The sequence below is a fragment of the Pseudopipra pipra genome, chromosome 13 (assembly GCF_036250125.1).
Source record: "Pseudopipra pipra isolate bDixPip1 chromosome 13, bDixPip1.hap1, whole genome shotgun sequence".
NCBI classification, from domain to species: Eukaryota; Metazoa; Chordata; class Aves; order Passeriformes; family Pipridae; genus Pseudopipra; species Pseudopipra pipra.
The window spans coordinates 10,628,311-10,654,451 of NC_087561.1; the positions used below are offsets into that span (position 1 = coordinate 10,628,311).

Sequence of the window (26,141 nt, forward strand, 5' to 3'; positions counted from 1 at the left end):
TGCTTGCAAAGTATTTTGATGGTGCTGGGCATCGTTGTTGATTGAAATAATTTTAGAGACAGTACTTGTAAATGCTAGTGGTGCTTTTTAATAGCTCTGTCTCCATCCTAGTCTCTTTTGTTTAAAATACTCAAAGGAGGAGGGAGAATGCTGAAAGAAATTACAGTGGCAGAGACAGATTCCTCAAATGCACTGAAACCTAGGATAATGTCAGAAGAGAAGCTTTAACAGAGGAGAGAATCATCTTAGATCCTTTTCTCCAGCACAACTTTTGCTGTCTGAATTCAGCTTACAAGGAAATGTTGCATTGGAGAATTTGGATTAGTCATTTTCCTGGGTGTGACCTTTTAACGTAGAAGGATAAGCTGTGTAGTCTGTGGGTGACTTGATCGTATTTTTAGAGTGCTCGTAAATGTGGATTACTGGCTTTTCTTGACTTCCTGTTTCACTAATTTCCTGATGCTATAAAAGTTAGCTCTAGAAGTCCGTTGTCTTATTAAATCTCCCCTATTAACATTTAAAATCATGAAATGTTAGCATAACATTAAATATTTAAAGTGTTTCTTACAGCGCCCCACTGCAAAAGAACTTCTGAAGCACAAGTTCATTATGAAAAATGCCAAGAAGACTTCCTATCTGACAGAACTGATTGATAGGTTTAAGAGGTGGAAAGCAGAGGGACATAGTAGTGATGAAAGTGATTCCGATGGTTCAGATTCGTAAGTTTATTTTCAGTTTAGTCTCTTTCGTTTTGTTTTTTTTTAATTTATTTAGGTAATGTTACTAAAGTAAGTTTGCTGCAGCTTCTCTGTGTAACTAACTCCATTTCTGTACACCTGTCTTTGTTCCATTTGTTTTTCCTTGGCTTCTTTCAAGAAACCCCCTGTATGAGCCTAAAGACTAATGCATAAGTCAAGCTGCATGCTCATTGTCTCTTTAAACTTTCTCTCTCTGAACTCACAGTTCTGTTTAAGTGCTATGTATTTCCTAGTCTGAGGCTAGTGGTTGTACCAAAAGCAGTGAATCACAATTAGGGACATTACAGAGCAAGGTTGAGGTGCATGAAGAAGTTTGCACAATGCCAGTGGAACAACATGCTCTCTGTAAGTCTCTTGCTTTTCTGGATATCAGATAACTGTTTTAAATGGGATGCCATGGGGGAAGGTAAGCTTTGTGGGTAGATAACATCTTCTCCTTGCTTTGATCACATTTCAATTTATCCAGCCTCTTTTAAAGTTCAATTAATGTTTAAATCCATGTTTTGCTTCTTATTTTAAGGAACATGGAACTAATCTGTATAGATTTGTTATGTATTTGGGTTACCTGTGTTTGCTTGGTGTTATGTTGTGACTAGTGTTATGTACATCGTGTCCTTTTTCTTCAGGGAGTCCAGTAACAAAGAAAATAACTCTCACCCTGAGTGGAGCTTTACTACAGTTCGGAAGAAGCCAGATGCAAAGAAGCTGCAGAATGGGACGGTATGTACAGTCTGAAGGGTTCTTCTTTCTAACTGCTGCTTCTGAAGCCAGTTTAAGGAAGATGGTGATAAAATTTAGTATATTCACTTTTCATAGGAACTGACTATTTTTTTGTAGTTCAAGAGATGATGCTTGTTGGCAATATTTCCTATGCCCGTGTCGGGCCCAAATGCAGAGCATAATGCAGATTTACTTGATTGATATCTGTTCATAGAAGTGGGAATTTTAAAGACTTAAAATATTAGGGAGGGAAAACTGAACTGTTTTCCTGACCCTATATGACATTGTTTGAGATGTGTCATCAGGCATCTATTTCAACATCCCATATGGTTTGTTGATGTACTGTGCCTTTGTTTTTTTTGTAACATATTTTAAGCACTTTTTAAAATTTAACTGAACTTCCAAAATCGCACATGCTGTGTCAAAGGCAGTGTGTGTATGTTGTATGGGAATATGCTAATGTAATCCTTATTTGTTAACTTCTAGGATCAGGATCTTGTTAAAACCCTGAGTTGTTTAACTATGATAATCACCCCTGTGTTTGCTGAGGTAAGTTTTGGCTTAAAAAAACTTCTTTGAAAGCATTAGCCACATGTCTAATAACTTTAATAAGTTTTATCTGTTTTGTTTTGCTCTTCAGCTCAAGCAGCAGGACACAAATAATGCTAACAGAAAGAAAGCAATTGAGGAACTTGAGAAAAGCATCAATATGGCAGAAGCAACATGTCCAGGGATCACAGATAAGATGGTGAAGAAGCTTATGGAGAAATTTCAGAAGTAAGTATTTTAGTGATAAGGGAAAAAACTGCCATGTCCAGTGCTTTTATCTTTGGTAGTTATAGCTAACACTTCTTTTGAGACTAAAACTAATAGTAACAATTACTATGTCTGGTCTTCTAGTGATGGAACTTTACTCTACTTTTTGTGTCTTACTTCCTTTAATTTAGGCTGCAGTTTTGCTGTAAGCATATTTACAGCCAGTAAGGGAGACAGAGAATCTTTGTCTTACCTTTTTTAGGAATATTTTCTTGAGAATGTCACTTCTGGTGTTTTTTTTCCTCTGAACCGGTTAGATGAAGACATGTACTAGTTTAATGATGCAAAAATAATTACGTGCTGTTTGCCTAGCTGAAACAATACAATTAAAATTTTACTTGCATTTTTTATCTCTAGATTTTCTGTTAATGACTCATCCTAAGAAACTTCACACAATTGACTGCTGTTTCATATGGACCCAGTGAAACCCACCAAAACTACTTCAAGCTTGGCAGTGCTTAGCTCATGAGCTCCTTGTGCCTTTTGGATCTTTGCAACATATTGATGGTGATTGAGGATTTGAAAGAACCTACTCAACTATTTTGTGGCAGTGCACATGGTTTTATATTTTCAGGAAATTATTTTGTAAAGAACAACTTTTAATATTGTAGTTTCACCTGTTTAATCTGATAAATGTTGAGGTGCAGTTTTGCTTTTAGAAATAACCATTACTTTAGTTAATAGAATGTGCAAGTACAGTATGTTTTGATGCTGTTTTGTTCCTGTACATGGGGTTGTACAGGTCTTTTATATTCATGAGTTAAACTTTTGTAAATCACTAACAAGCTTCAGAGAAAATAGCTTTTTCACAAGCGTATTCAAAACATGTAATGTAGTGGCAAGGGTATTGCTGTAGCACCTGCTTCAACCAGCATATAGTTATCGTGCCCTGAGAAACAAACCTGCAACAGTATCTATTTTAATTCTGAATTGGTACAGTATTTTAGGCAGCTCTATGATTAAATATATTTGAGAGCAATATGTCAATAGTTTGCAGGTGATATGTAGCAACAGGTCTATCCTGATGTACAGTATGTGTATTACCTTTTAGAACAGGTTTTGAAGTAGTAATTCAGTCTTATATCATCATGGTAGGAAAATTTAGAGCAATACAGTTGAGGGGGTGGGGCTTTTGGCAATAATGGACAAAACCTGAAGTCCAGTTTAACTTAATTTAATTTTTTTCCTCTGAGTACACATGCCTGGGTGGAAGGGAGCCAGAGAAGCCGAGCGTCGCATGTTACATACCTCACACGCAGGTATCGGTGTAACACCAGCGTTCTGTGTGGTGGTGTTGTTTCTCCTGTAAGATATTTATACACATTTTTTTTTGTTCTTAAATACATTAAATACAGTACATCAACATAATTTGTTTATAATTTTCTGAAAGTGTATTTTAAATATGTATTTACCAGTTAATATGCAAATAACTGAGTTATAGATATTCTTTCACAAAAAGGTAGTACTGTGCAGTACGGAGTGATTTTTTTTTCATAAAAAGTAGGTAAGACTATAAAGTTGCTTTCAGTTATATATTTATGGTACTGCTAGATGGGTAATCTCTTCTGTTGGTTTTTTTTGTTGTTTTTTTTTTTTCCCTTTTTCAACCCAGTATGTATATTATGCTGAAGTTTTGAACTGGGATTGTTTTTCAGTACTTAGCTGTGGAACTGTTGGTGTAAATTTATTTTTGATAAAGGCTGGGTGTGTTTATTTTATGGTTCAGACCTGCACATTTTGTTTTTGCACAAAAGTAATTTTAAAGAATCTGAAATATATCTGCCAAATATTGAAAAAGTAATGGTGTGCAAGTAAATACTGCATTTTCAGTCAAATGTTGCCATTACATCATTTTTATATAAAGGACACTCGTGAGAGATGGTGGTTAGATATGCCAAGGACAATTATTTTCAATGGTGCCTACACTGTAAAAAAATTACTTTTAACTCCTTGTTTTAATTTTAAAAGAAATGTTTCTGTTTAAAACTTTCATCTGCTATATAACTGAAATTCAATTAGAATTTATATCTGAGAAAAAAGTCTGGAAATAGTTTTTGAAAACAATAATGTTATGGATTAAATAAATATTTTTATAAATGTAAAAGCAGCAAAAGTTGTAAATACAGTTGATCTGAAGCTTTACAAAATAACTGCATCACAGAAACAAATTGTAGTGCTTCTCTAGCTTCTGTAGTTGTTAGTCTTGTAAATCTGTTTATAGATGAAGCTTATTTCAATGTTTTGGGGGGTTTTAAATGGTTTAAAAATAAATATTTAAGTTCTGTAAACTTTGATGAGCTCGTTGTGTTGTGCGTTTTATTCTGGATTTGAGCAGCTGTGCAGAGGTGTGGACGTGGCTCTCACAGACCTGGGTTCTAGCTCAGGAAAGGTGATCCCTGCGTGGTGGTGTGGGGGTGCTGTGTGTGGCTTCCCCCCACGCTGTTCTTGTCCAGAGGATACCTGCCAGCTGCTGCACCACAGGAATGAACCCAGGGGTCAGTGGGATTCCATTCCTAGGGAGGAGACTCCAGGATCTGTGACTCAGACGGATGTGTGGCAGTGACGACAGGGGAGCGGTGTCAGAACTCTGTGACTGCGTTTGACCTCGGCGTGGGGAGTGAAGGGACACAAAGGCCTGGGCCACAGATCCCTCGGCTTTCACTTCGGCAGCCTCAACCCAAATCCCATTTTAAGGAGCTCCATACAAATTTTTCACAATTAAAAACATTTTTACTTCCATGTCACTTCCCTTAAGGTGTTTTTTTTATGTGGGAGTCCGAGGGGAGAGGTGATGGGAATTCTTGACGAATTTTTTAACTGGTAGCTTGACCCTGTTGACACAGGATCTTTAATCTATGCAACTCTATGAACAGTTTTGGGTAAGTGGGGTTAGCAAATGACATGGGAAATTGGAACCTGACCTATGTATAATATGACTGTAACAAGTTGCTGAACTGTGATGCCTCTTCTTTTCCTAAGAAATGGGTGGGATGTATACCTACCTCATGGGACAGCGTGGGGAAAAACCCAGCCACGTGTATAATACAGCCTTGTTCTCTCAGAGCACAGGCCATTCAAGAAGGTTTTTTATTGTGCTGCATATGGCATTTCTGCTCCTAAAGTCTGTGCATCTTAAGACTATAATTAACTCCTAAGAATGGATGTCTGTATTGCTGGTTCCAGAGAAGCTGTCTTTTTCCCACATGTGTTAGTTATTGATGAACTGTGTAACTTAAGCAGCAGTGTTCTGTTGCTGACAGATAGCTAGTGGAAAGATATATCAAAATATTCATGCAGGAACCATCTTCGTGCTCATTTGGTTTGCGAGGCTTCCCACTGTAGGCTGAGAAGAATTGCTGCTGAAGCAGTCTGAATTGCAGAATAGAGAAATGTATTTGTTCTTGGCTGGTGAGTCCTGTATCAGTGTGACCTCTCTTAAAGCCCTTGGTCTCTGACCCCTCTATTCGCTTCTGTACAGTAATTAAGTGTAGTGTTGTCACACCTGCTCCTGCCTTCAATCTAATGTCAGTAGCTGAATAGGAGATACATAGATTTCGATGTGTTTGCACAAAGTTTAGCAATTGTTGAAAGTCTGATTCTTATCACACTGTTTTATGACTTAACACTGGAATAAAATTATTTTTCTCTTTTGCTGAGTTTTAATGGTATATATGCTGGTTTGTCTTATTTCACGTCTTTCCAATAAATGAAGTAACACTTACTACAGAGATGAGGTAACTCTGCTGAAACCTGTCAGTGCTTCTCCAAAGTGAAGTTCTTTGAATATTGTGTACATTTTGCTTCTTTTTATTTCCTAACACCTCTGCCTAAAAAGTCACTGAACATTGTGCATCTGAATTTCAAGATCAGCTTTATCTATTTTATATAAACCAGTTACCTCAGTCTGAATGCACTGAGTAGGTTAATGTTTTCACACTGTAATGCTGCTGTGCCTCCTCCCCTTCTATGATACTTCCTTGTGTAGGGGCTGTAACAGTTTAAGTTTTCCAGGTACTGCTGTCTGTCTTTCACCACTTCCATGTCCTCTCTATATCCTTGTTTTCTTCCTTAGAAGAAACACAATCACTTACACAGATGTGCTTGTCTCTTTGGGGTGAACAGGGCTGAGCAGGGACTAGGGAGAAGGACTTACTCAATGCTTGTTTCAATTGTTCCTCGACATGTGAGCCACTGCTTGCTGGGATTGTTCCTTAATTTTAGCAATCCCAAGAAAGCTGGTTTACGCAATGGATGTAGCTTGGAGATGTTAATTTCTGTCACTTGCTGACGAGCTGCTTTGTTCCTCTGCTATTGTTGACTGTCCTGTAGGATGTGCTGAGGCACAGTGCCACGCTGTGCACCAGTGCTCTCTAGTCAATGGAAAAATCCAAAAATAGTTCCCAAGTCCTTGTTTCTCCTTCTCAATGCTGTTTTCCCAGCATAGCCCTGAACACCAAAGCTGGCAGCTCCTGAAGGTTTGAGCAGGATAGCTGTGCATTGATCCCTCTTGATGGGACTGTGTGTCTGCTCTGGGACATGCTCAAGGTAAAGCTGACCTGGGCCAGCCCTCACCTGTGTCCAAATGTTTTCAGGAGCCAGCAGTGATTGTGGGTATATCCCTGGGAGGGACATTCTCCCTGGGCTGTGTGTGCAGCCTGTTTGAAACACTGGTGCTCTTAACCTTCTAAAACATCATGCACATGTAGATTTTTATTCTCTGGAGTGAGTGGTGGTTTTTGCTCTTTCCAAGGTGCAGAGCTTTGGGAAAGGGAAGAAACAATCCTAACCAGAAGAATTATCCCTTTTTTTTTCCCAACAGCATATGTGCCAGAGCAGCGTGAGGGATCCCTGTAGTTCACAGCTTCAGCACAGGGTAACCAGGAACAGAAGCAAACCTTACAGTGTGCTCGCTTGTTGGTCTAATGCATTCCTTTGGGCAACCAGCCAAGAATGTGGCAGTTTTCAGCAGCATTCAGGGACCTCAGCAAGTCTCTCCAGTTGCACAGAGCGAGCCAGCAAACAGTGCAGGAGAGGGAAAACAGCTCCTTGGAGCACTGAGGGCTGCCAAGGAGCAGGGCAAGGTGACCTGGGGGTGCAGATGGCACAGGGCAGAAGGAGGAACCCAAAACTCCATTGTGAACAACTTATTTTTATTTTCCACCTTCTAAAACAAAAGACAGCAGTGCCCAGGGTGAGCAGTACCCGTAAGACCAGTTCTTTTTATGTTTTAACTTACTTTTTTTGTTCCAGCTTCCTTGTTTCTGAAATCCATTCTAGCAGGTCACAGTGGTTTCTCCACTGTGGATTTTCTGGGCTGTCCCTCTGCTTACAGTCATGTCCTACAAAGACTTACAAGGTTGTTTTTAAAGCAAATTATCAAGAGCTCCCCTAAAATCTTACAGAGGTGTCATCAGTCTCAAGATTTCTATTTCATGTAGGTTTAGAGTAATAGTTTTTGTAATAAAAATGCTTCCAAGAAGCTGCCTGTTCCTTTCCTACCACCTCCTGAGGTCTTTTTCCCTGCGCTGCTTAACTGAGGCCTGATTTGGGGAAACAGAAGACCCCGTTACGTGCTTCTCTACCCGAGATTTAAGCAGGGCCCTGCTATACCAGGGTTCTCAAGGATAATGCCCTAAACTGGCAAGGGAGAAGACAAAGCAGTTTGCTTCCTCCATGGCTCCAGGAGCACCCATACCCCCCTTGTCCTCAAGGGCCCTGCAGCGTTGAAGGGAGGTGAGGCAGGTGAAGGAGATGGGCTCTGTGCATTGGCTGTGTCCACATGGAGTCATCTCCTGGAGCAGACCTCCATGAACATCCTGCTTGTCTCCAAAGGGGCCTCAAACACCCTTCCCACCAGTGTACTTCCCTGCAGCTGGGAAAAACAGTGGCTTAAACTGTTCCATGAGAAGTCTCTTTTCTTTTTCTCCCTCCCCCCTCAGTGAAGACTCCAGCAGCTGAGCTCCAAAGCATAATGGGCTGTGTCCTTACCCATCAACTTGGACAGGACACAAGGTCTTAACAGAGCTTTGGGAAAGCCCTGGCCCCTCACTGAAGCAAGACCCCTCCATGGATGGTGGCAGAGACACACCAGCAGGGGTTGAATACTTCTGAACACTCCCCTGCTGTCCATTAACACACCCTGGAGCACGCACACAACAGAAGCCCATCAATGTTTCATTAGCTGTAAGCAAACAAGAGTGTCACCGTTCCATGGTCCTGGGTCAGCGGCAGTCACCTTTTGCTCCCTCTGGCCGGTGTCAGGCACCTAGGTGAAATACTTGGAGGGCCCCCTGGAAGTCTTTTCAGCAGCGCTGGTGGCGAAGGACACCTCCTCATCCTCCTCATCCAGCTGGAGGCTGCCAGAGGACAGGCGCACCCGGGCCATGGGTGAGCGCAGCACGCGGTCGTACAGGGAGCAGTAGTCGGCGGCCAGGAGGTCCGAGTCGGAGTCGCTGGACTCGGTGCTGCTGCCCAGGTAGCGCTCGGTGGAGCGCCGTGGCCCCAGTGCCAGCCCTTGCTGGGCTGGTACGTGCCAAAACACGCCTGCTTTCCGGCTGCTCAGTGCAGGGCACGGCCCCAGGGGCCTGAACTCAGAGCCATAGGGGAAACGCATGGTTTTCATGTCCGACTGGCTCCAAGACCGCTTGGGAGGCTGCTCCTGAAGGCCATAATCAAAGGAGCGAGCCAGTGACCTGTTCTCCCCCACCACGCCTCTGCCCACTGCTGTGCCCACAGCCTCATGGTCAAACTCCCCAGCCTGGGTCCCACCCGGGCTCTGCCTGGGGGGTTTTGCTGCCACGGGGCCACATGGACCAACTAGTCCTGCTGCATCCTCACCAGGTGCCAGTGTCTGGCACGGGGGCTGTGGGGCCCTGTCCATGTAGAAGAGGAGCTGCGGGGCCGGGGCAGCCACGGGCAGGGGACATGGCACGTCCATGTACACAAGTGGCCGGGCACTCACCTCCCGCATGTTGCCCACCGAGGTGCTTTTATTGTTCCCAGAGAACTGGTGGTGGGGCCGGAAGGATGTCAAAGGGTTCCTGGCACCAAAGAGGTCCATGGGCTCCCATGCCCGCTCCATCTCCAGCTCAGCATAGAGCAGGGGGAAGGCAGACGAGCTTCTGGAGTGGGGGAGGAAGGTAGAGGATGCTTCAGGCTTAGAGTGTTCCAGCTCACCGGCGAATGTCACCTCCACCGTGGAGCTCCGGCGCCGGCTGTCCAGGGTGGGCTCGGAGGCGTGCACTCCATTGGCGTGGTACGAGCCCCGGCTGCCGTAGGCCAGGCGCAGCTCCTCCACCTGGGCAGGGCAGAAGGGTGGGTGGGTGCCCAGGGAGGCAGTGAGTGCCCAGAGCTGGGGCTGCGGTGCCAAGACCCCCTGGGCACAGCACTACCTATTGCTGGCACCACGGGGCTGTACCTGCTTGGAGACATCCGTCAGGAGGTCCGGGGAGGAGCGGCACTGTCTCTCGTCGTAGCGGGATGTGTAGTGCTTCCTGCAGGCCAAAAACATGGGTGAGTGCATGGCCAAGAGGGTCCTGCCTGCCCCTCCAGCCCCTCCCAGGCACTGCCCTCCTCCGTGCCCCCCAGTACCTCTCGAAGGGGAGGCTTTTCATCTTTGCCTTCCTCCCGTGCTCCAGCAGCTGCCGCTGCGTCCTCCCACTGCAGCATAGAGGGAGAGGTGTGAGCAGCACCATCAGCCCCAGCCTTGGGCAGTCCTTGTGCCCCAGGTGGGGGGGTGCAGCAGGACTGAGGCAGTGGTATCTCTAGCAAAAGTAGCTGTTAGGCATCACCCTCTTACATCCAGCCAGGGCTGACACAAAGGGAAGGTTCAGGCCACTCTCATGCCCTTCCCAGCCCCAGTGGTTTGTTTTTCTCCTGGGACTTTACCTGTAGCGGAAGCTGGAGCCCTTGCTGCACAGAAGGGCTTTGGGCTTTGACTTGGGCTCCTCAGAGAGTCTGAAGAAGGCGTGGTACTCCACACATGTCTTCCAGAAAGCCTTGCAGGTGTCCCGGCTCGCCATAGTGAACTCCAGTGTGTCCTTGCACAGCTCCTGCATGCCAGAGACAAGCAAGCCGGTGTTGGGGGCATGGGCCAGGCTGTGCTGTTTGCCCTCCTCAGCCCCAGAGGGTCACACTGCACTGCCAGTGGCTCTGGGCAGCGCAGCATCACACCACTGGGAACAGACCAGCACGTGCCACATTTGAGGGGAAGCAGCATCACCCACGAGCAGCAGGAGTGGATTTTATTCAAAACTGGGGACTTTGTGTGGCTGATCTTCCATCCACAGCTGCTTGCTCCTGAGCCCAGCAGCTGCCTGCAGCATGGTACTTACAGAGATATTTGCATGGAGCTTGATGAGAAAATGTTTCCTTTTGAAACTCAGTTTGCGGATTTTGGACCAGTTGAAGGTGTTGATTTTTGTATTGCCCTGCAAAGATGAACACAGCAGTTAGAGCAGGACAGGGCAACCTGTAAATACAGAAATGTGATGGGCCAAGACTTGAGCTTGCAAGACACTGCATGAGACTCCGGTGCAGCTCTCAGTGCTGCTGGGGTCTGGAGAAGGGGTGCTGTGATTTGGTGTTTGACCCTCCTCTCCACCAGTTGGTTCTACAAGTGGAAATTAAAGTTCAGGGCTTAACTCTCCCCGTTGAAGCTCTTTCTAAAAGTCCAGGATCCCAAGACAAACCTCACAGAGGTCAAAGCAGGGAATCCTATCTGTCCCAGCTCAAATGCCATGAGTTAATGCGGAACCAGCCCATGAAAGAAATAAGACCCTTCTCTCTATTGCTGGGAAGCGTAGCAGAGCTCAGCTCACCCCTATGCATTTAAACCCACCTTAAGCAGGCTGCAAGCCTACCTTACCCCTTATTATCACTGTGCACCAGTTCAGGCACAGCCACACAACACTGGTGTCACAGGAGAATTTACTCCACACTGTGGCACCAGGACCCTCTCAGCTTTCTAGGAGAGCCCAGATTTTAATGGGCTCACAGATGCCCTAATCACGCGTGAGGGGTGCTCATGGCTCTGAATAAATAAGCAGGTCTGGCAGTGCTAATTACAAAGAGCAGACACACAGGTAGGATTTATTGGGGTTGGTTTTGGTTTTTTTTTTTTTTTCTCTGGCAAGACGTTCCCAGGTTGGAATTAGCTGGTGTGGGAGGCGAGCGCTGCCTCGCACCGGCCGTGAGGAGCTCTGTGGTGTTTACTCTGCAGCTCCGCCGTGATTACAGCGTTATGTAATTGCACAGACGTGAGGGGGCTATTTGAGCTGGAAGATTACATGGTAGGTACATGTGACAGAGCCCTGTAACCTGTGGTGCCTACACTACCATGCTCGTGGGGACAGGAGCCAGCAGAGCAGGGGCAGGTCCAGTGGCACACAGCAGGTGGTGGGGCTGGGCCCCCATGGAGCATCCCCTCCACACCCGAGGTCTGTGGAGAATACTCTCTCTTGAAGGACTTCAAAGAGTTTGGAGCACACAGAGGGGAGAAGGGACCCCCCCCAGCTGGAGGGGTTGTCCCTAGGGAGAGGGCACCCCCAAGCCCAGGCTCACCCGCAGGACCAGCACCCCCATGTGTGTCACAGCCAGGTTGATCTGTGTCCCCTCGCCGTCGCTGGCAGGGTGTGGGCGAATCCCGTACATCTCCAGCTTCCTGGCCACGTCCAGCAGCTGAACATCTGACTCGGCCGGAGTCTTCCCTCTGGAGACAGAAACACACAGGAAGAAACAGGAATGAGAAGGTAGATGCTGAAATGGGCTGAAAAAATACCATTTTGGGTGTGCACGTGCTGGCATCACACCACCCCTTGCCAGGCCTGCCTGCTGATGGGAACAGTCCTGTCAGCAGGCATCCATCAGGTGGTTTGGGTGGGTGGCCACAGTGTGCAGCAGCCCTTACCTGTGTCTCCGGTGGTAGTGCATAATCTTGTTGTCCAGGTACTCCTGGTTGGGCAGGTACCTGTGGGTCGCCAGGTGTTGCTGGTCTGTCTCCTCGTGGAAGTCGCCCAGCTCGGCTTTGGGGAACATGGGGAGAGCACAGATTAGACTGTGAAGGGTCAGTGCAGCAGGAACCCCTGGTTCCACAGCCATAGCCCCATCCCTGGGGAAGGGGCACCGTCCCTGCAGGTGCTTGCCCTTACACTGCAGCAGGTGGGAGACGAGCAGCGCCGCGCTCTTGTCACTGCAGGGCAGCCGCCCCTGTGCCAGGTCCTTCTTGATCTGGAGGGTGAAGAGGTACCTGTGGAGGGGGACAGGAGCATGCCCTGGGGGGAGCTGGGTGCTGGGCTGAGCCATGAGGGCCTTGCCTGTTCCCATCTGTCAACCCATAAGATGGACACCCTCAGGGTCACGGGAGGAGAATGCAGCCCCTGCAGAAGGCTGCAGTTGGGCACCACCATGACCAGTACATCCCTGCCCTTGAAATGCTCATTAGTAGGTTTCAGAGTTAACATTCCTTTCTGTTTTCTTTGCATCTCTTGGGGCTGGCGTTCTGCAGAAGCACTGTCTTAGTTTTATTCTCAGTTCCTGTTTGCAATGCTTTCTCAAAAATGTAAGAGCTAACAATGTCATTTTTAAAAACAAAATTATTCTTTCAGGACACAGCTTGAGGCAGGAGCTAGACTGAACAGTCAGACTGTGCCCAACTGCTGAAGTGTTTGGCAGTAAACAAATTGCAGCCTCCTAAGACGGCTGATCCTTCCAGTGGATTTTGTTTAAAAACAGAGGATCAAGAAAAGATACTCTCTGGGGTTTTTTTGTACAGAACGGAGCTCTTTCAATACTTAGAATAACCACTGTGCACAGACAGGTTGGGGGGGGAAATAAAGATATAGAATTAACACATGCTTTGCAACTGCAAAAATATGGAACTGTGCAATAAGAAAGTAATAGAACAAGTGCTGTACCTGGTCAGCTCTTCTCTCAGGTGGCCGGGGTCCACTGGGAAAAATTTCACCATAAATTTGAAAAGAACCTCCTTAGGATCTTAAAACACAACACCTTCATAAGTTTTCTTTTACATGCCTATTGAGAACAATTACAACTCTCTTCACACATGCTGTCCCTTACAGAGTAAATTAATCCGGACCCTTACAAATCTGGGCTGAAAGCCCTGAATATCAGGGACTCCAGCCTGCCCCCCCCAAAAATAGCCTGCCCAGGTCCCCAGTGTTACCTATGGAAGCAAATAGAGATTCGGACATCTAAATAATACTAAGGAGAAAATGCCCCAGCAATTCTTTAAATTTGGGAAACCCCAGCCAGGAGGAGGTTTCCATGGAGCAATGCCAGGGGTGCTTGTTTGGAGCATGGCCAATGCCCTGGTGCAATTGCCATCAGTGGGGCTGTGTGTTAAACTCAGGCCTCCAAGCACTCGGGATGCAACAGCTCCATAGGAGGCTGTTTGGGCAAACTGTTTCTTGTGGGATGAGTGAGAGCAAGCAACCAAGCCCAAGGCAAAGGGCATGGAAGGAAGGAGGCAATTATGTAGGCACCAACTGTCCCCAAACCTTGTGGAATGGCTCAGAGGGAAAGGCCAGAAGGTAAATGGCAAAAGAAATTGGTGTATGAAATAATTCCACTTGTGGTACACCCAGAAAGGGGAGGATCTTTATCAGGCTTTCCCCTTTCAGGGAAGTTCCTGCAAACAGGGTTCTGCAGCCTCCTCAAGGCAAATACTGGGGTCGTGGCCTCATGCTTTCAGTCACCTCCTGGTCATTGTGTATTTGGGGAAAATATTTTGGGTTGATTGCAGGGGTGGAAACAGGCATGTGCTGAAAGGAGCACTGTGTTAACACCAGTCATGGCCACGGCAGGGGATGCTGAGCCTGAATTCAGGTCAGGCTCTGCAGCACCTCGGTGGGACGGGGGAGGAGCCGCAGAGCCTTTGAGGCACAAGAGTAACCCACCCTCACACAGGTCTGGGCTGATGGGAGCTGCAAAGGGGAAAGGAGGGCATGCAGCAGCACTGCCTGCCACACTGCCAGCACTGCCATGCAGCCACCCCTGGTCCTCCACCAAGCTGTCAAGTTATTAACACCTCAAGTCTAAAATGGTGCAGATACCAGATTGCAAAGGCAGCAGTATCTCCACAGGATTTTGTGTGAACTGAAGTGTCCTTGCAAACAGTCCTGCCAAGCCTCACCCTATAAAATGAGCTCAGGTAAGTGCTGGAAACCAGAGACCCCGTCCCCAAGCGATAGTGCCGCATGAACGTGTCTATGCTAGTCTGTCACTGGTAGTGATTTAGAAGAATTTTGTTCTTGAAATACTTACTTTTGACTTGCTTTGTTATGGGTTTTAGTGGTTCCAACCAGACCTGAAACAAGGCAGTGAAGAACTGGCTAAATAAGCAGCACAAGAGATGGGGAACTAAAACAACAGCATCATGCTGGAATGCAACACAGAAATGCTGGCCAGCCTGGCTGCTGCAGCAGGTGTCCCACTGGGCAGCCCCACACAGATGGCTACGGATAAACCCTGTGGGCCATGGATATCGCTTGTTGGCTTTGCCAACAGGCTTGTGGCTCCTCTCCTAACTCCCATTTTCAGGTGGTTTTTTTTGCCATAATGGCAAAACTTTCTATTTAAGTTTTCCATCTGGTATTTCAGGGAGGTGCTAACAAGTCCCCAGCCATGTGGTTGATGGCTGCAAGGATGTGGCATTTGCAGCTCCAGGACCCCACATTGCCAGCTGTACTCACCTGGTTCCCAGCCTGGCTGCGAAACTCCAGCCCAAAATATTCCTTCTCCACAAGGTTGAGGTGGCTGCAGGTGAGGTTGAACAACCCTTTTCCGCAGGATTTTTGCTACCAAACAAACACAGCACAGAATAGAGGGTTAGTCAGTGCTGACAACAGCCGTGATGGAATTCCAGCGAGATGGGGAGAAGTTTCAGCTCCCTGCTTTCACCCCTTTCCTGATTGTGCTGCAGCAAAATCTCACTCAATAAATTCTGTTGGCTTCAGCATGTGGGACAGGACAGTATGCTGTACTCCCTGTTTTTGGAAATCAGATTCCTTATCAGATTCCTTACCATCACTTCTCTCCTTTATTAAAGAACACAGAAAGGAAAGTAAGAGGAAAGAAATCTTGCTTTTGACTCACCTTTTGCAACCATTACTCTCTGGGCAGCTCTGTCCCTGGCAAAGCAGTGAGCGATCCTCAGAATGAGCATCCACCTCAGCCAGGGACAGCCATGGCAAACATGCTTAATTAAGAGCCTTAAGAGCCAACGGGAGCAGCCCTCAAACCTGTGCAGCAAGCCCATGTGCCCTGACAGCTGGTGACCAGATTGCCAGGGACAAGCTACTATTATGGTTAATGGTAATTAACAGCAACAGGAGCCCACAGAGATCCTGCGCCGTGGGCCCTGGGTCATCCGTGTGCTTCAGCAACATGAATTAAGTGGCACTACGTGCTGATAAGGGAGGCCAGCCTGTAGTTATTCCCAGTGAACAGAAACACTTGGAGCCTTGCTTCACTTGTTGCCTTGCGTGTGACACGGTTGGAGAACAAGCCAGGACATTTCCTGACTTCGGAAAATGTTCCAGAAAGCACCAGAAATGAACCTGGCAGTGACCCACACCAACAAATACCCTACTACTCCTTCATCAGCCTGTGAAAAGCAGACCAAAAGGAAGTGTGGGTTATTGCAAAAGCAAGCCAGAGCAGAGAGGTTGGGTTAGACAGCTGCTAAATTATGGCATTTCGGGTGATGGAGGGAAAGGCAGGCTGCTCCCTGTGGCAGCGACTGTTCCCGGCAGGGGCGGGAGGGACCCGGCTGCTGGTGGTGATGCACACTAATAACCACCTTTCAGGGCTTCTCCTGGGATGAAATTGCTGGCTCTGTGTTGAAAGGCTACAGAAAAGTGATAGCGTAATAACAGCATTCACTCTGCAGCACTCCCGGTTCTCCTCGAAATTACTGGATCACAAGGGTAATTAAAACAATTACAAATGTTTATTTCCAAGCTAGAATTTTCTAGCATGAAAGGCCTTGGCCTTTGTCAGGCAGCCAGGAGAGACAAGCATTTCTTACTGGGTTATTACCTACCAAATGTCTGCTGGGAGCGACCCACTCTCCTCCAAGCCCAGCACTGCCCAGGGCAGGCACCAGGGAGAGGAGCAGCCCCAAACCCAGGAAAACCTGCTCACTGGGAGACACAGCCCTGCTGCTGCAGGGGCTGCTTTAGAAGCAGAGCCTTTCTCTTGCAGTGTTGCTTGCAGGTGCCCCATCCTGGATTTTGGAGTATTGAGGCCTCAGCCCATGCTGCCACAAGCACTGGGGACAGTCATGCTCAGCAGCATCAGCTCTGCAGAGTACCGGGTGAGAGAGGTGGGTGCTGAGCTGCAGGAGTGCAGTGCAAGGCAGGAGTGTCATGTGTGATGCTGGTTGCCCTAATTCCAACCCTAAATGTGACTTCAAGTAGAAGATGGTGGAAAGAAGAGGCTGTGCTTGCCCCTCCTCTCTTCGGTGGAAGCAGCTGGGACTGCAAGCAGGGTCAGAAAATCAGAGGCACATCCAGAGACAGATAGCAAGGTATGGGACACATGGGACACACACACTCTGGTTCCCAAAGGGGCTTTGGCAGCACTTGCAGTCCAATGGCAAAGCCCATTTTTGCAGCATTCCCCATAGCATTGTCTGCTGCACCCAAGTCTAGGGTTTAGGGGGTGAGCAATAGCTCATGGGATTTGGTGTGATCTTTTCCCACCACCTTGAAAAACGTCCCCCCCACCAGGCATCCTGCAGGTGGCACACAATGCCCCCCACCAAAAGCCACCAGCCCTGCCCCTCCCTGTGCCCTTGCTCCAATGCCTCCAACCCTACACACGTCCCGTTGATTAATTCCCACCTTCACAAGGGACACATGACCACAAGACTTTGCCCTTCCCTCAGCCCCAGCAATTAGTTTTTCTGAGCTTGTTTGGTTTGCCTTTTCTTTCTTTTCCTCCCGATGAATATTGCCCTGTAGCAAATTCCACCAGCAGAGATGCCCAGGCTTTGTCTGCCCAGGCTGCAACGTGGTTTGTCTTCTGTGCTGCAGAGAGAGGGCTCCGGGAGCTGCCCAGGCTTGGGGCTGCTTCGTAGAAACCCTTTCCAGAGAGGAGAGTGACATATCGGTGAGAGCACATTCCAGGTCACAGCTCTAGGTACCTGGGATGGCAGGGAGAAGGGAAGCAGTTGTAATATCTTTTCTCAGTGCAAAAAAAACATTAAAGGCTGACCTGTGACTGTCCCTGCCCCCAGGCACTGGGGCAGGGGATCCTGGTGCCCTCCCAGTGAGAGGCACAGGGCTCACTGGCATGGCTGGCAGCACCCCAGCAAGATCCCATCTGCTCCATGGCTCAGTCATGGGGTGTTCAGCAGGGAGGGCACAACAGGGGACACCCAGAGATGTGCCAGGTCCCTTTCTTCCCCTCCCCTGGGGGCTCAAACCTGCCCAGTGCCATTCTGGGAACCACCTCCAGTACTCAGCTGAAGGAAATCCTGTGAACTCAGGTCCCAGTTGTCAGCAAGGATGCAGATGAAGGCAGAAGCCTTCCCAGGTCAGCATCCAGCACCAGGAGAGGAACTCATTCCCACGCAAAGCAAACTGGAAATGAGACCTCGCTGCACATGCTGGCAGCTGTAACACCCACGTGAGGCAGGTAGAGAGGCACACATTGAGTGTGAGGTGGAGGGGGAATCAGGCCCACTGTGTTTTCTCTCTTTTGTCATTTTCCCTCCCATTATACTGAAGTACTCACCGTTCAAAAGAGCTTTCCCAAGTCAGGAGGGGTTTAGGAAGAGTTGCTTAAAATATCCGCTCAGAACTTAGCCCAGAGCAGTCCTTTTATCCTGGAGAAGTCACTAATTCAACTACTCATTTATCGTACCCACACAGCAGCAAATGCATGAAATGCCTAAAAGGGGTTTCCAATACCATTCCATGCTAAAAAAGGAAATGACCAGGAGTTCCTTTAATGGAAGCTATTTGCTGCAATAACATGTCGTGCAGAGCTATAGTGCTCTGTTTTGGGCAAATAAGAAAACAGAGAAGTAAAAAAATGCAGCAACATTGTACCAGCAGCATCCTTTAAATTGTTTCTTACTATGACCTGATCTAATCAATGTGGGGGGAAAAAAAAGCATTTTAAAACGACTAGTCTAATTTTTAAGCTGACTCCAGGTCCAGGATACATTAATTAGGCTAAATCAAACAGTATTCATACTGTGCTAAGGGATGGAATTGCTTTATAATCCTTTTTTGGGTAAAATGCTATCTCAAAGAAACGGAGCCATGCATCTCAGAGAGCAGTTTTCAGGCTGTGCTATAAACCACAGAACAGGACAGTATCAGAAATGTAACAGGACTTGAAAAAAACAATTTATATTAAACACTCTGGTCCCACAGGAGATGCAGGTAAGTACTAGAACAAATCCACTTGAATTACCCAATTCACTTAGCTACTGTGATTATCAAACCCTAACCAACAGTAAATGTGCAATCACACTGGTAAAGAGATGTTTCTAACACAGTCAAGATACATCTAGTTTCAGTTATCTACACAAATATATATAAATCTAACACCATAGCTATTAATACTTAACATTTAAAACCTATTTCAGAGGTAGTATTTCTTAAATGCGATTTATTAATCACAATATGTTGTGGGAGACGCTGTCATGCAGAAAATAAGATACAGTGAGGTTTTTTTCCTCAGCTTTTCACAAAACCACACAGTTTTCTTTTCAACTAAATGCCCAGGAAGAGATGCACACAGATTTTTCTCACCAGGGGTAACTTGGATAAATATGCTACTTTTGTTCTGTTCCCAGATTTTACTTCCTTACTGAATGTTTATATTGGCAGCCAGATAAATGAGAAAAGAACTTGACACTTGTCAAGAGCATCGCTTCATATTAACTGATTTCCTAAAGATGACACCAGATAAGTAAAAGCCATTCCTCTTTCTGTATAAATACTGCCAATAACAGGAGTGTGTTGATGTTCAAAGACACTTAGCAATTAGTACTATAACCTCTGGTTTTGAATACGAGGTTGGTTTGTTTGTTTGGTGGTTGTTGTTTGTTTTTTTTAAGCTGAAAACCCAAAGCTATCACAGACCACGCAATCCTTCAGAGCAGCAATAACTGAACATAACAACTTCAATAACTAACACCAAAAAAAATAATAAAAATACGATATCCACTTACATCAACTACAAAGATCTTCTGGGAGTCATCCAGAAACTGGACTTTCAGGTGCAGCATCCTCGAGCATGTGGCTGAGCGTGCAGCAGGGGTGGCAGTCCTAGTGATGTGAGCAGTGTGCCGGCAAGGGAGCCCTGACTCCTCTTGCACACATAATTTCCCTCTCAGCTGGATGGAGAAGGCTGCAGTCACAGATGTGGAGCAGAGGCTGGAGCAAAGGAACAGACACTGCCTAAAAACAGTTTAAAAAAACCCAAACATACTGATACCTCCCCCGGTTTAAATATCACCACTGCAATAAAGGATGTTTTCTGGCTGTGAATTGTGGGTGTAGTAATAGGAGGAAGATTGGCAGTAATGGGGCTGAGATAAACACTGAGCTTCTACAGCTGGTGGTGAGCAATGTAAGGCCAAAGCGAGCCCACGATTTGTGCCCCAGGATCATGGAAGAAGACTGAGTGTCTGTTGCCAAAGTCACCAAGAAGTAGTATCACCTTTTCTCTGCCCCGGTTAAGGTACACTGGGAGAACAGCTGGCTGGCAGCTGTGCTGGCTCCATGAGGTGGGCAGATCAGGTCCTGTCCACCAGCAATGTGTGAATGGGCTGACATACTTCACCAGAGACTGGGAAATGCTTCCAACTGAACTTGAAACCAGTTTTGAGTCCTTCCTGGGGAGGTAGAAGAAAATCTGCTCCTAATTTCCAGTTTTCACCATGGTTTAGCAGCTTAGTGAAGTCTCACAAGCCTCTGAGACAGTGTGGTTCCTGTTCCACACCTGAAAAGCCCATGTGCCCACCAAGTAGCTCATCCTCCGAGTGCCAGAGCTGGCTGCCCACCCTCGGACCCCTGGGCTCAGCCCAGGCTGCCAGGGGCAGCCTCCCCACGGCGTGGTGGGTGCCTGGAGCTTGCACTTGTGCTGCTTCTCTGCCCCAGCTGCTGTGGGGGCTGCAATGTCCTGTCTGACCTCTCTGGCCCTCACTGAGCACTCAGGTGAGGGCAGCATTTGAGCAGGAGTCCCCACTTGCAGAAATAAATGCACTGAGCAGTGCCAAAGGCAGGCCCTGGGCTGTCATAGGGGATTACTATTGGTGCTGCTGCTGGAAAAAGTCACAGCCATGTTACCCTGTGGGACCTGGAGAGATAGAAACACATCTCAGCAACCGAAAAAGCCACATTTAGTGCTGCAGAGATTTTGCTTGTTGCTCCTTCCCCAGTTTCCACCGAAACATCCACTTTAAGTCACTCCAGGCCATTTGCCGTGGCCTCTCTTACACTTCCCAAATATTCCTGGGGATGTTAGGACAGAGGCTGTCAGGGCATACATGTAGCTTGTCATCTGGGGTGCAGAGAGGAAGAACACAGAGGTTTTTAGCTACAGAAAAATTCATTAGTCTTCTACTAACCAGGACAAAAAGAAGCCTGAAAGTTAAAGCCAATATGCTTTTCCATGCGAAGCTGCCCCACAAAGCAGCCGAGCCCGTCATCCTCCAGTGCTGGGAGGGGATGGCTCTGCCCTGTGTCCCGGCGCCGCGTCACGGACCAAATTTCCAGCGCTGCCCGTGGCCCCGGGGTCAGCTCTTTGTGTCACAGGAGGAGGGCAGTGTCACGTACAAACCATCTGGGGGGGCTGAGTGCACTTTCCCTCTGCAGTTTGAAATGTTTCTGCTGTCAAAAAATTGACGGGCACCGAGGAGAGGAGCAGCTCTCCCGTGAGCAGCTCTCACATCACGGGCACAGCTCTGCCACAGCCGCACTGGGAACACAGCAGGGGCACTGCTCTGGCAGGAAGGATGTAGTTGGGTGTGATGGAGAGCCCCCAAACCCCAGAAGAAGCCAACCCTCCCTGCTACGGGCTTTCCTGGCATGCCAGGGGCATGGAACCTGGGCTCTATGGATGCTATTAGAAGCTGGGCACTGGCCAGTCGAGTTGTGGGTTTATTTCACTACCCTGGCACGAAGGAAGGAGGCTGTTGGGTCAGCCAGGGCCTCCAGCCACCCTATAGAGTCATCCACACAGACAGCATGGAGCCAACAGAGGTAAACGAGGACTTTTTGGGGGGTAGAAGAGTAAAGGACAGCCAGAAGAGACATGGGACAAGCAAGGCTTTCTGGGGACATGGAGAATGTTGCTGTAAGCAGAGGAGATCCCCTGCATGAGCAGATGAGAAACCTATTTCACCCCCACTCACCTCCTTCTTCTGGAGGTGACTTTGGGGCAGCCAGAGCAGCACACATGGAGAGCACCAGCACCCCAGGAGGAGCAATCCTGGCTGAGTCAGGGCCTCCAGCCTGGTAAGTATGTCCCCCTTATCTGCAGGGGTGGGGAATAATGGGCAAATGGTGTGGGAAAGGGAAGAAAGGGTGAGGTGGGAGTGCAGCTGTAGCAGCAGACAGGGAGGGGACCCTGGGCAGCAGCACTGGAATGTGGTGGGGTCTGAGCAGCACCATGTTGGAGAGAGTTCTGCCCCAGGGCTGCTTGCTCAGCCAGCTCAGCCTTTGATTTTAAGTACTCTGGACCCTCCTACCACCATCCTGCATTCAGGGAGGACTTCAGTCCACCGAGTGTATCTTACCCCGTATTGGGCTGGATGGTGTTGCATTGACTCAGTGCCTTCTTTAGCTTCTCAAGTACCCTGGAGCTTGCTGGATGAACAGAGCAAGAAGTCTCCTTCCTCCCAAAACCTGTTGTCCCTTTTCCAAGGAGAATACAGAGGTGTTCAGGGTTTGGTCCTTTGCTCCCCTGTTGGTGCTGGAGCAGAAGCAGTCTGCAGGATATGACAGAGAGCTGAGCACTGTGGCTACACCCTGCAGAGCCTCCCAAAACAGTGAGCCACTTGCACTGGGCAGCAAGTTCAGCCACCATCCTCCCAGGGGGCCCTAGTGATGGGCAACAAAATACCCCAGACCTCCTAGTCCCTCCCAAAGTTACTCCCAAGAGAGGAGCAGGTTCTGAGAGAGCAAACTTTGGCAGAATTTGACACAAGATGCTCCCCCTCCATCACTGTGTCCACAGCACTGTGTGCTGCTGTCCCTTGGGCTCTGTCATGTTTGTCTTCAAATTGGGTTTAGAGGAAAGGAAAGGAAGACAGATAGATAAAGTCACAGAATAGAAATCTGCCATGGGACTTTAAACACCATAGTCCAAAAGGCAAGAACCCACACCCAGCTCATTGCTGAGCAGAAGTGCACACTCAAAATGCCAGAGACAGGACTCACCTCAGTGGACTTTGGTCTGTTGTGACTTTTCCTATAACCACATTGCTCCTCCTCTTCCTCAGCCAAAGCTGCCAGGAGAATGTCCACATTCCCTTCTCACCCAGCCATGACTCTCCCAGCTGCAGGGCCAGGGACCAAAACAGCTCTTTTCCTGTGTTGCTGGGAGCAGGCTCAGGCACAGCCAAAGTCCTTCTGAGCAGCCCTAGGTACACAACAGAATGTCACCAGCTGGTTAATGAATCCAAGGCATGGCACCAATACTGCAAGCGGAAATTTCTATCCAGGATAGGGTACCTGCCACATTCCTGCTGCCACACCAGAAGGAATGGGGTCCTGGCTCTCAGCTCGGGTCCTGGCCTACACACTGGTTGCTTTAAATTTTTTATAAAATACACCCCCAAAAAGGTATTTTCAAAAAACAAAGCCTGAAAGAACCGAGTTTGTTTGGCTTAAAAAGAGAAGAAAGAGGGAAAAACAATCATCTGATTGACGCAGGGCCACTCCAGGAGAATGGATCAGCTGTGTTCCCAAACTCTGGGGAAAACAGAGAAATTGCTGGAAATTGCAGGAAAGGTCTGAGTTGGGTCCTAGGAAAGACCCTTAAACCGTGAGACAGGAGAAATACCAGAGCGGGCTGAAGAGCCAGGGATGACCCACACCCGTGTTAGGGACAGTCCAGGCACACAGTCCTCCCTTTAAACCTTTAACAATGACTGTAATTTCTCATGTACTTCACAAGTCACATTATATCTTTAATATATCTCAACAGTTAGAGCTCACTTGCCCTTCTAAAACTTCTGCCCCAGAACCATTCTATTTACTGAACATAATAAACAATGATACATTTGCATTTCTATCAAATTTTGCTTGCCAACCATCGGCTAAATAATCTGACATCACTGTGCTGAAACTCATTACTCATAAGTAATTGCTGGGAAAATGGAAATGATTGCATTTTTTCTTTTGTCTTTAAGTGGGTTTTGCCCATTAGCCTCCAACTGCAGGATAAGAATTCTCTGACCAGCATCTTGAGACATTATACAGCAGCGTTTTCCTTCCCAGTTTGCCCCAGTCCTACCTCTCTACCGTTCCCACTGAGGGCTCTACTCGAGCTTGGGGCAATGCAACATCACAAATACAATTCCCTAAAAGCAGCCCCACGGACACCCTGGTGTCCATCAGTTTTAACAACTTGTCTGCAAGTGAGACTGACAAGGAGGGGAGAGCTGTGAGTGAACAGAGAGGAGGAAAGGTGAACACCCCTGGCCTTAGACTGGAAATTAAGGCAGGTTTAAAGAAGAATTGCATCATCTGACTGTGTCAGACCAGGTGGTTCCAGTGCAGGTGATGACACAATAATACACCAGCTATACAGATTATTTGCATCAGTGTTGAGGCGGTGAGGATCACCAGACAAACAGGACGGGGCTGGGGAGCAGTTCTGCTGTGCACAGGCTGCTCTCCTGTGGGCAAGTGCTCCAGGAAAACCAGCTGAGCGTGACCCCGAATGCCAGTTCGGCTGCTGGACCCAACTGTAATAATAACAAACTAAATAGGTTTAACTGAGTTTAAGCACTAAGCCAAATTAAAAGACAATTGCCTGACTTGCCTTTTTTTTTTTTAATTTGTTTTTTAGTAAGTTTCTGATTCTCAAGGATTCGTGGAATCATCAGTCTTATTCTTGTGATTGTATTTTTATTTCAGCTTCAGCAGCTGAGTTAAATGGCTCTTTTTACCTGCCTGCCACAGCGGAGTAGAAAATCCCAAATAATCTTGATTATGCAAAAAAGACCCAAAGCACAATTGCAATCCCAGACACCTGAGACAAATTAACCCTAAGTGCAAAACTTTCTTTGGCACCCTCTTAAAATATTCTCACACCACGCTAACAAAGCCCTGAAATACAAATTTATTTCCATTTCTGTTCTGTTTTCAGCCTGTACTGAATCGTGTTTGACTCCCGGGGCCAGAGAAGAGCCCTACTCTAAGCCAGACCATTGCCAGGATGAACCACTCGTTGCTTCCACACTCCCTCTCGTGGTGTTGGTGGTACCCAACGACAAACGCAGGAAAGGATTCAGCGTGCAGGGATGAGCAGCTCAGTCCAGCAATCACACATTCCAGGGTGCATCCATGTGCATTGTTGACTTTTCTTCCTTTTTCAGATTTTATATGCTGTCTAGAAGCTATTGCCAGGCACTGCAGAAGGCAGCTTGCTACAAGCAAATGCAAATGACAGCATAAGCTGTACAAGAAACTAAATACCAGCCCCGACTCCTGATATCCAGACCACATTATCTCATTTTTAATATGCCAGTGGCACTCTGTTGCTGGCACAGCTATAAGAAAAGCACTCTGTGATGTTTAATTCAAACAGGTCACTTTGAAGACATAGGAAAGCAATTTACACAGAAAAGTAAAGCCTCAGGAATGTATCGAGTCAAAGGAGCGCTGATACCTCCAAGGATTTGGGCATCTCATAGCACTCAGGGATTTCCAGCTGGGGAGATGCACCTCACCAGCTCTGTACAGCACTAACACAGCACAGGTCGGTCCACGCTGTCCTTGATTTGTTTCACACAAGTTGTTCCCGGGCCACTCACACACATCCCACACCAACAGGGTAAAAGCATTGTGAGCTCTCACCTGTACTCCTGCAGTCCTTTGGATGCCCGGGCTCCTGCTCCTTGTGAGTGCTGTCAGCAGGACAAACCCATCCACCATGAGGCTTTCCATGACTCACCAGCAGATCTGTCCTAGATTGTGCCTCAGCAGAAAAATCATGGAGCCCATGAACCACAGCACAGAAATCTGCCTGGCAGGTGGACAGTGCCCTGCTCGTCTGCTCATGCAGCCCTGGCAACAGAGAGCTATGAGACCAGAAGAAGCAGCAGCAACCCATCAGAAGAGAATTAGAGACCAGGATGGTGAAAACCTTTGCTGAGCATCAGAAGAGATCCTACAGCCAATGGCTTTGTCTAAGGAAGCTGCCAAATCGAGTCTGCAATGCCTGGTGAAGAGGCTGAATCCTAGTGGAAAGGATGGAGTTCTAATGAACTATATTGCTTATTTTCACCACAGATGTGGTTTCCCTCTTGGCTCAAGACAACTAAGTCTGGTTGAGTAAGCCTTGATTACATCTAGGCAAAGCAATGCATGTGTTCTCCAGGTACCTCCAGGCCAATGGATCACACCCATCTCACCATATGGATTTTTAAGCCTGAGTTTTATTAATGTTTCCCTCTCAGGTAGCTCTCTTCCGTCACTCCTGTCTTTTCCTTTTATTCTTCCTCAAAAGACCCTCATCACACTTCAGTCCTACCAAGGTGTGCCAAATTCCAGGTATCCAGCTCACAGTAGAGCAAAAGGTGTGCCAGAGCCACTCTTCATAGCAGGCAGTGGAGGGAGGACAAGAGAGCAACAC

At 47.4% G+C, this 26,141-nt stretch overlaps 2 protein-coding genes and 1 long non-coding RNA gene across 5 annotated transcripts in view; 1 reads left to right on the forward strand and 2 right to left on the reverse strand.

Annotated features, from left to right (window-relative positions):
- The window catches only part of STK26 (serine/threonine kinase 26), a 28,786-nt gene extending 24,198 nt beyond the window's left edge, over positions 1–4,588 (forward strand). The window contains exons 8-12 of the mRNA XM_064669994.1: positions 571–719; positions 1,385–1,478; positions 1,965–2,027; positions 2,119–2,255; positions 2,652–4,588. Of these exons, the coding sequence (XP_064526064.1) occupies positions 571–719; positions 1,385–1,478; positions 1,965–2,027; positions 2,119–2,255; positions 2,652–2,676 (468 nt within the window). The 3' untranslated portion in view covers positions 2,677–4,588. The remainder of the gene's footprint in view (positions 1–570; positions 720–1,384; positions 1,479–1,964; positions 2,028–2,118; positions 2,256–2,651) is intronic.
- On the reverse strand, positions 1,389–2,637 carry LOC135421472 (uncharacterized). The gene is made up of 2 exons (XR_010434021.1): positions 2,488–2,637; positions 1,389–1,519 (listed from the first exon to the last, which is right to left on the reverse strand). It is a non-coding gene; the product is annotated as an uncharacterized LOC135421472 (long non-coding RNA).
- Positions 3,112–24,152, reverse strand: FRMD7 (FERM domain containing 7). Of its 3 annotated transcripts, none has more exons than XM_064669992.1 (13): positions 22,718–24,152; positions 19,504–22,266; positions 15,005–15,109; positions 14,577–14,619; positions 13,208–13,241; positions 12,443–12,540; positions 12,202–12,316; positions 11,856–12,003; positions 10,628–10,723; positions 10,182–10,345; positions 9,885–9,953; positions 9,712–9,787; positions 3,112–9,591 (listed from the first exon to the last, which is right to left on the reverse strand). In XM_064669992.1, the coding sequence occupies exons 2-13, from the start codon at positions 19,558–19,560 to the stop codon at positions 8,560–8,562; spliced, it is 2,037 nt and encodes a 678-aa protein (XP_064526062.1). In that variant the 5' UTR covers positions 19,561–22,266; positions 22,718–24,152; the 3' UTR covers positions 3,112–8,559. The 3 variants fall into 3 exon arrangements, with proteins under 3 accessions (XP_064526062.1, XP_064526061.1, XP_064526063.1); XM_064669991.1 differs by having other exon boundaries at positions 13,208–13,286; XM_064669993.1 differs by lacking the exon at positions 9,885–9,953 and having other exon boundaries at positions 13,208–13,286.
- Positions 24,153–26,141: the final 1,989 nt, after the last annotated feature.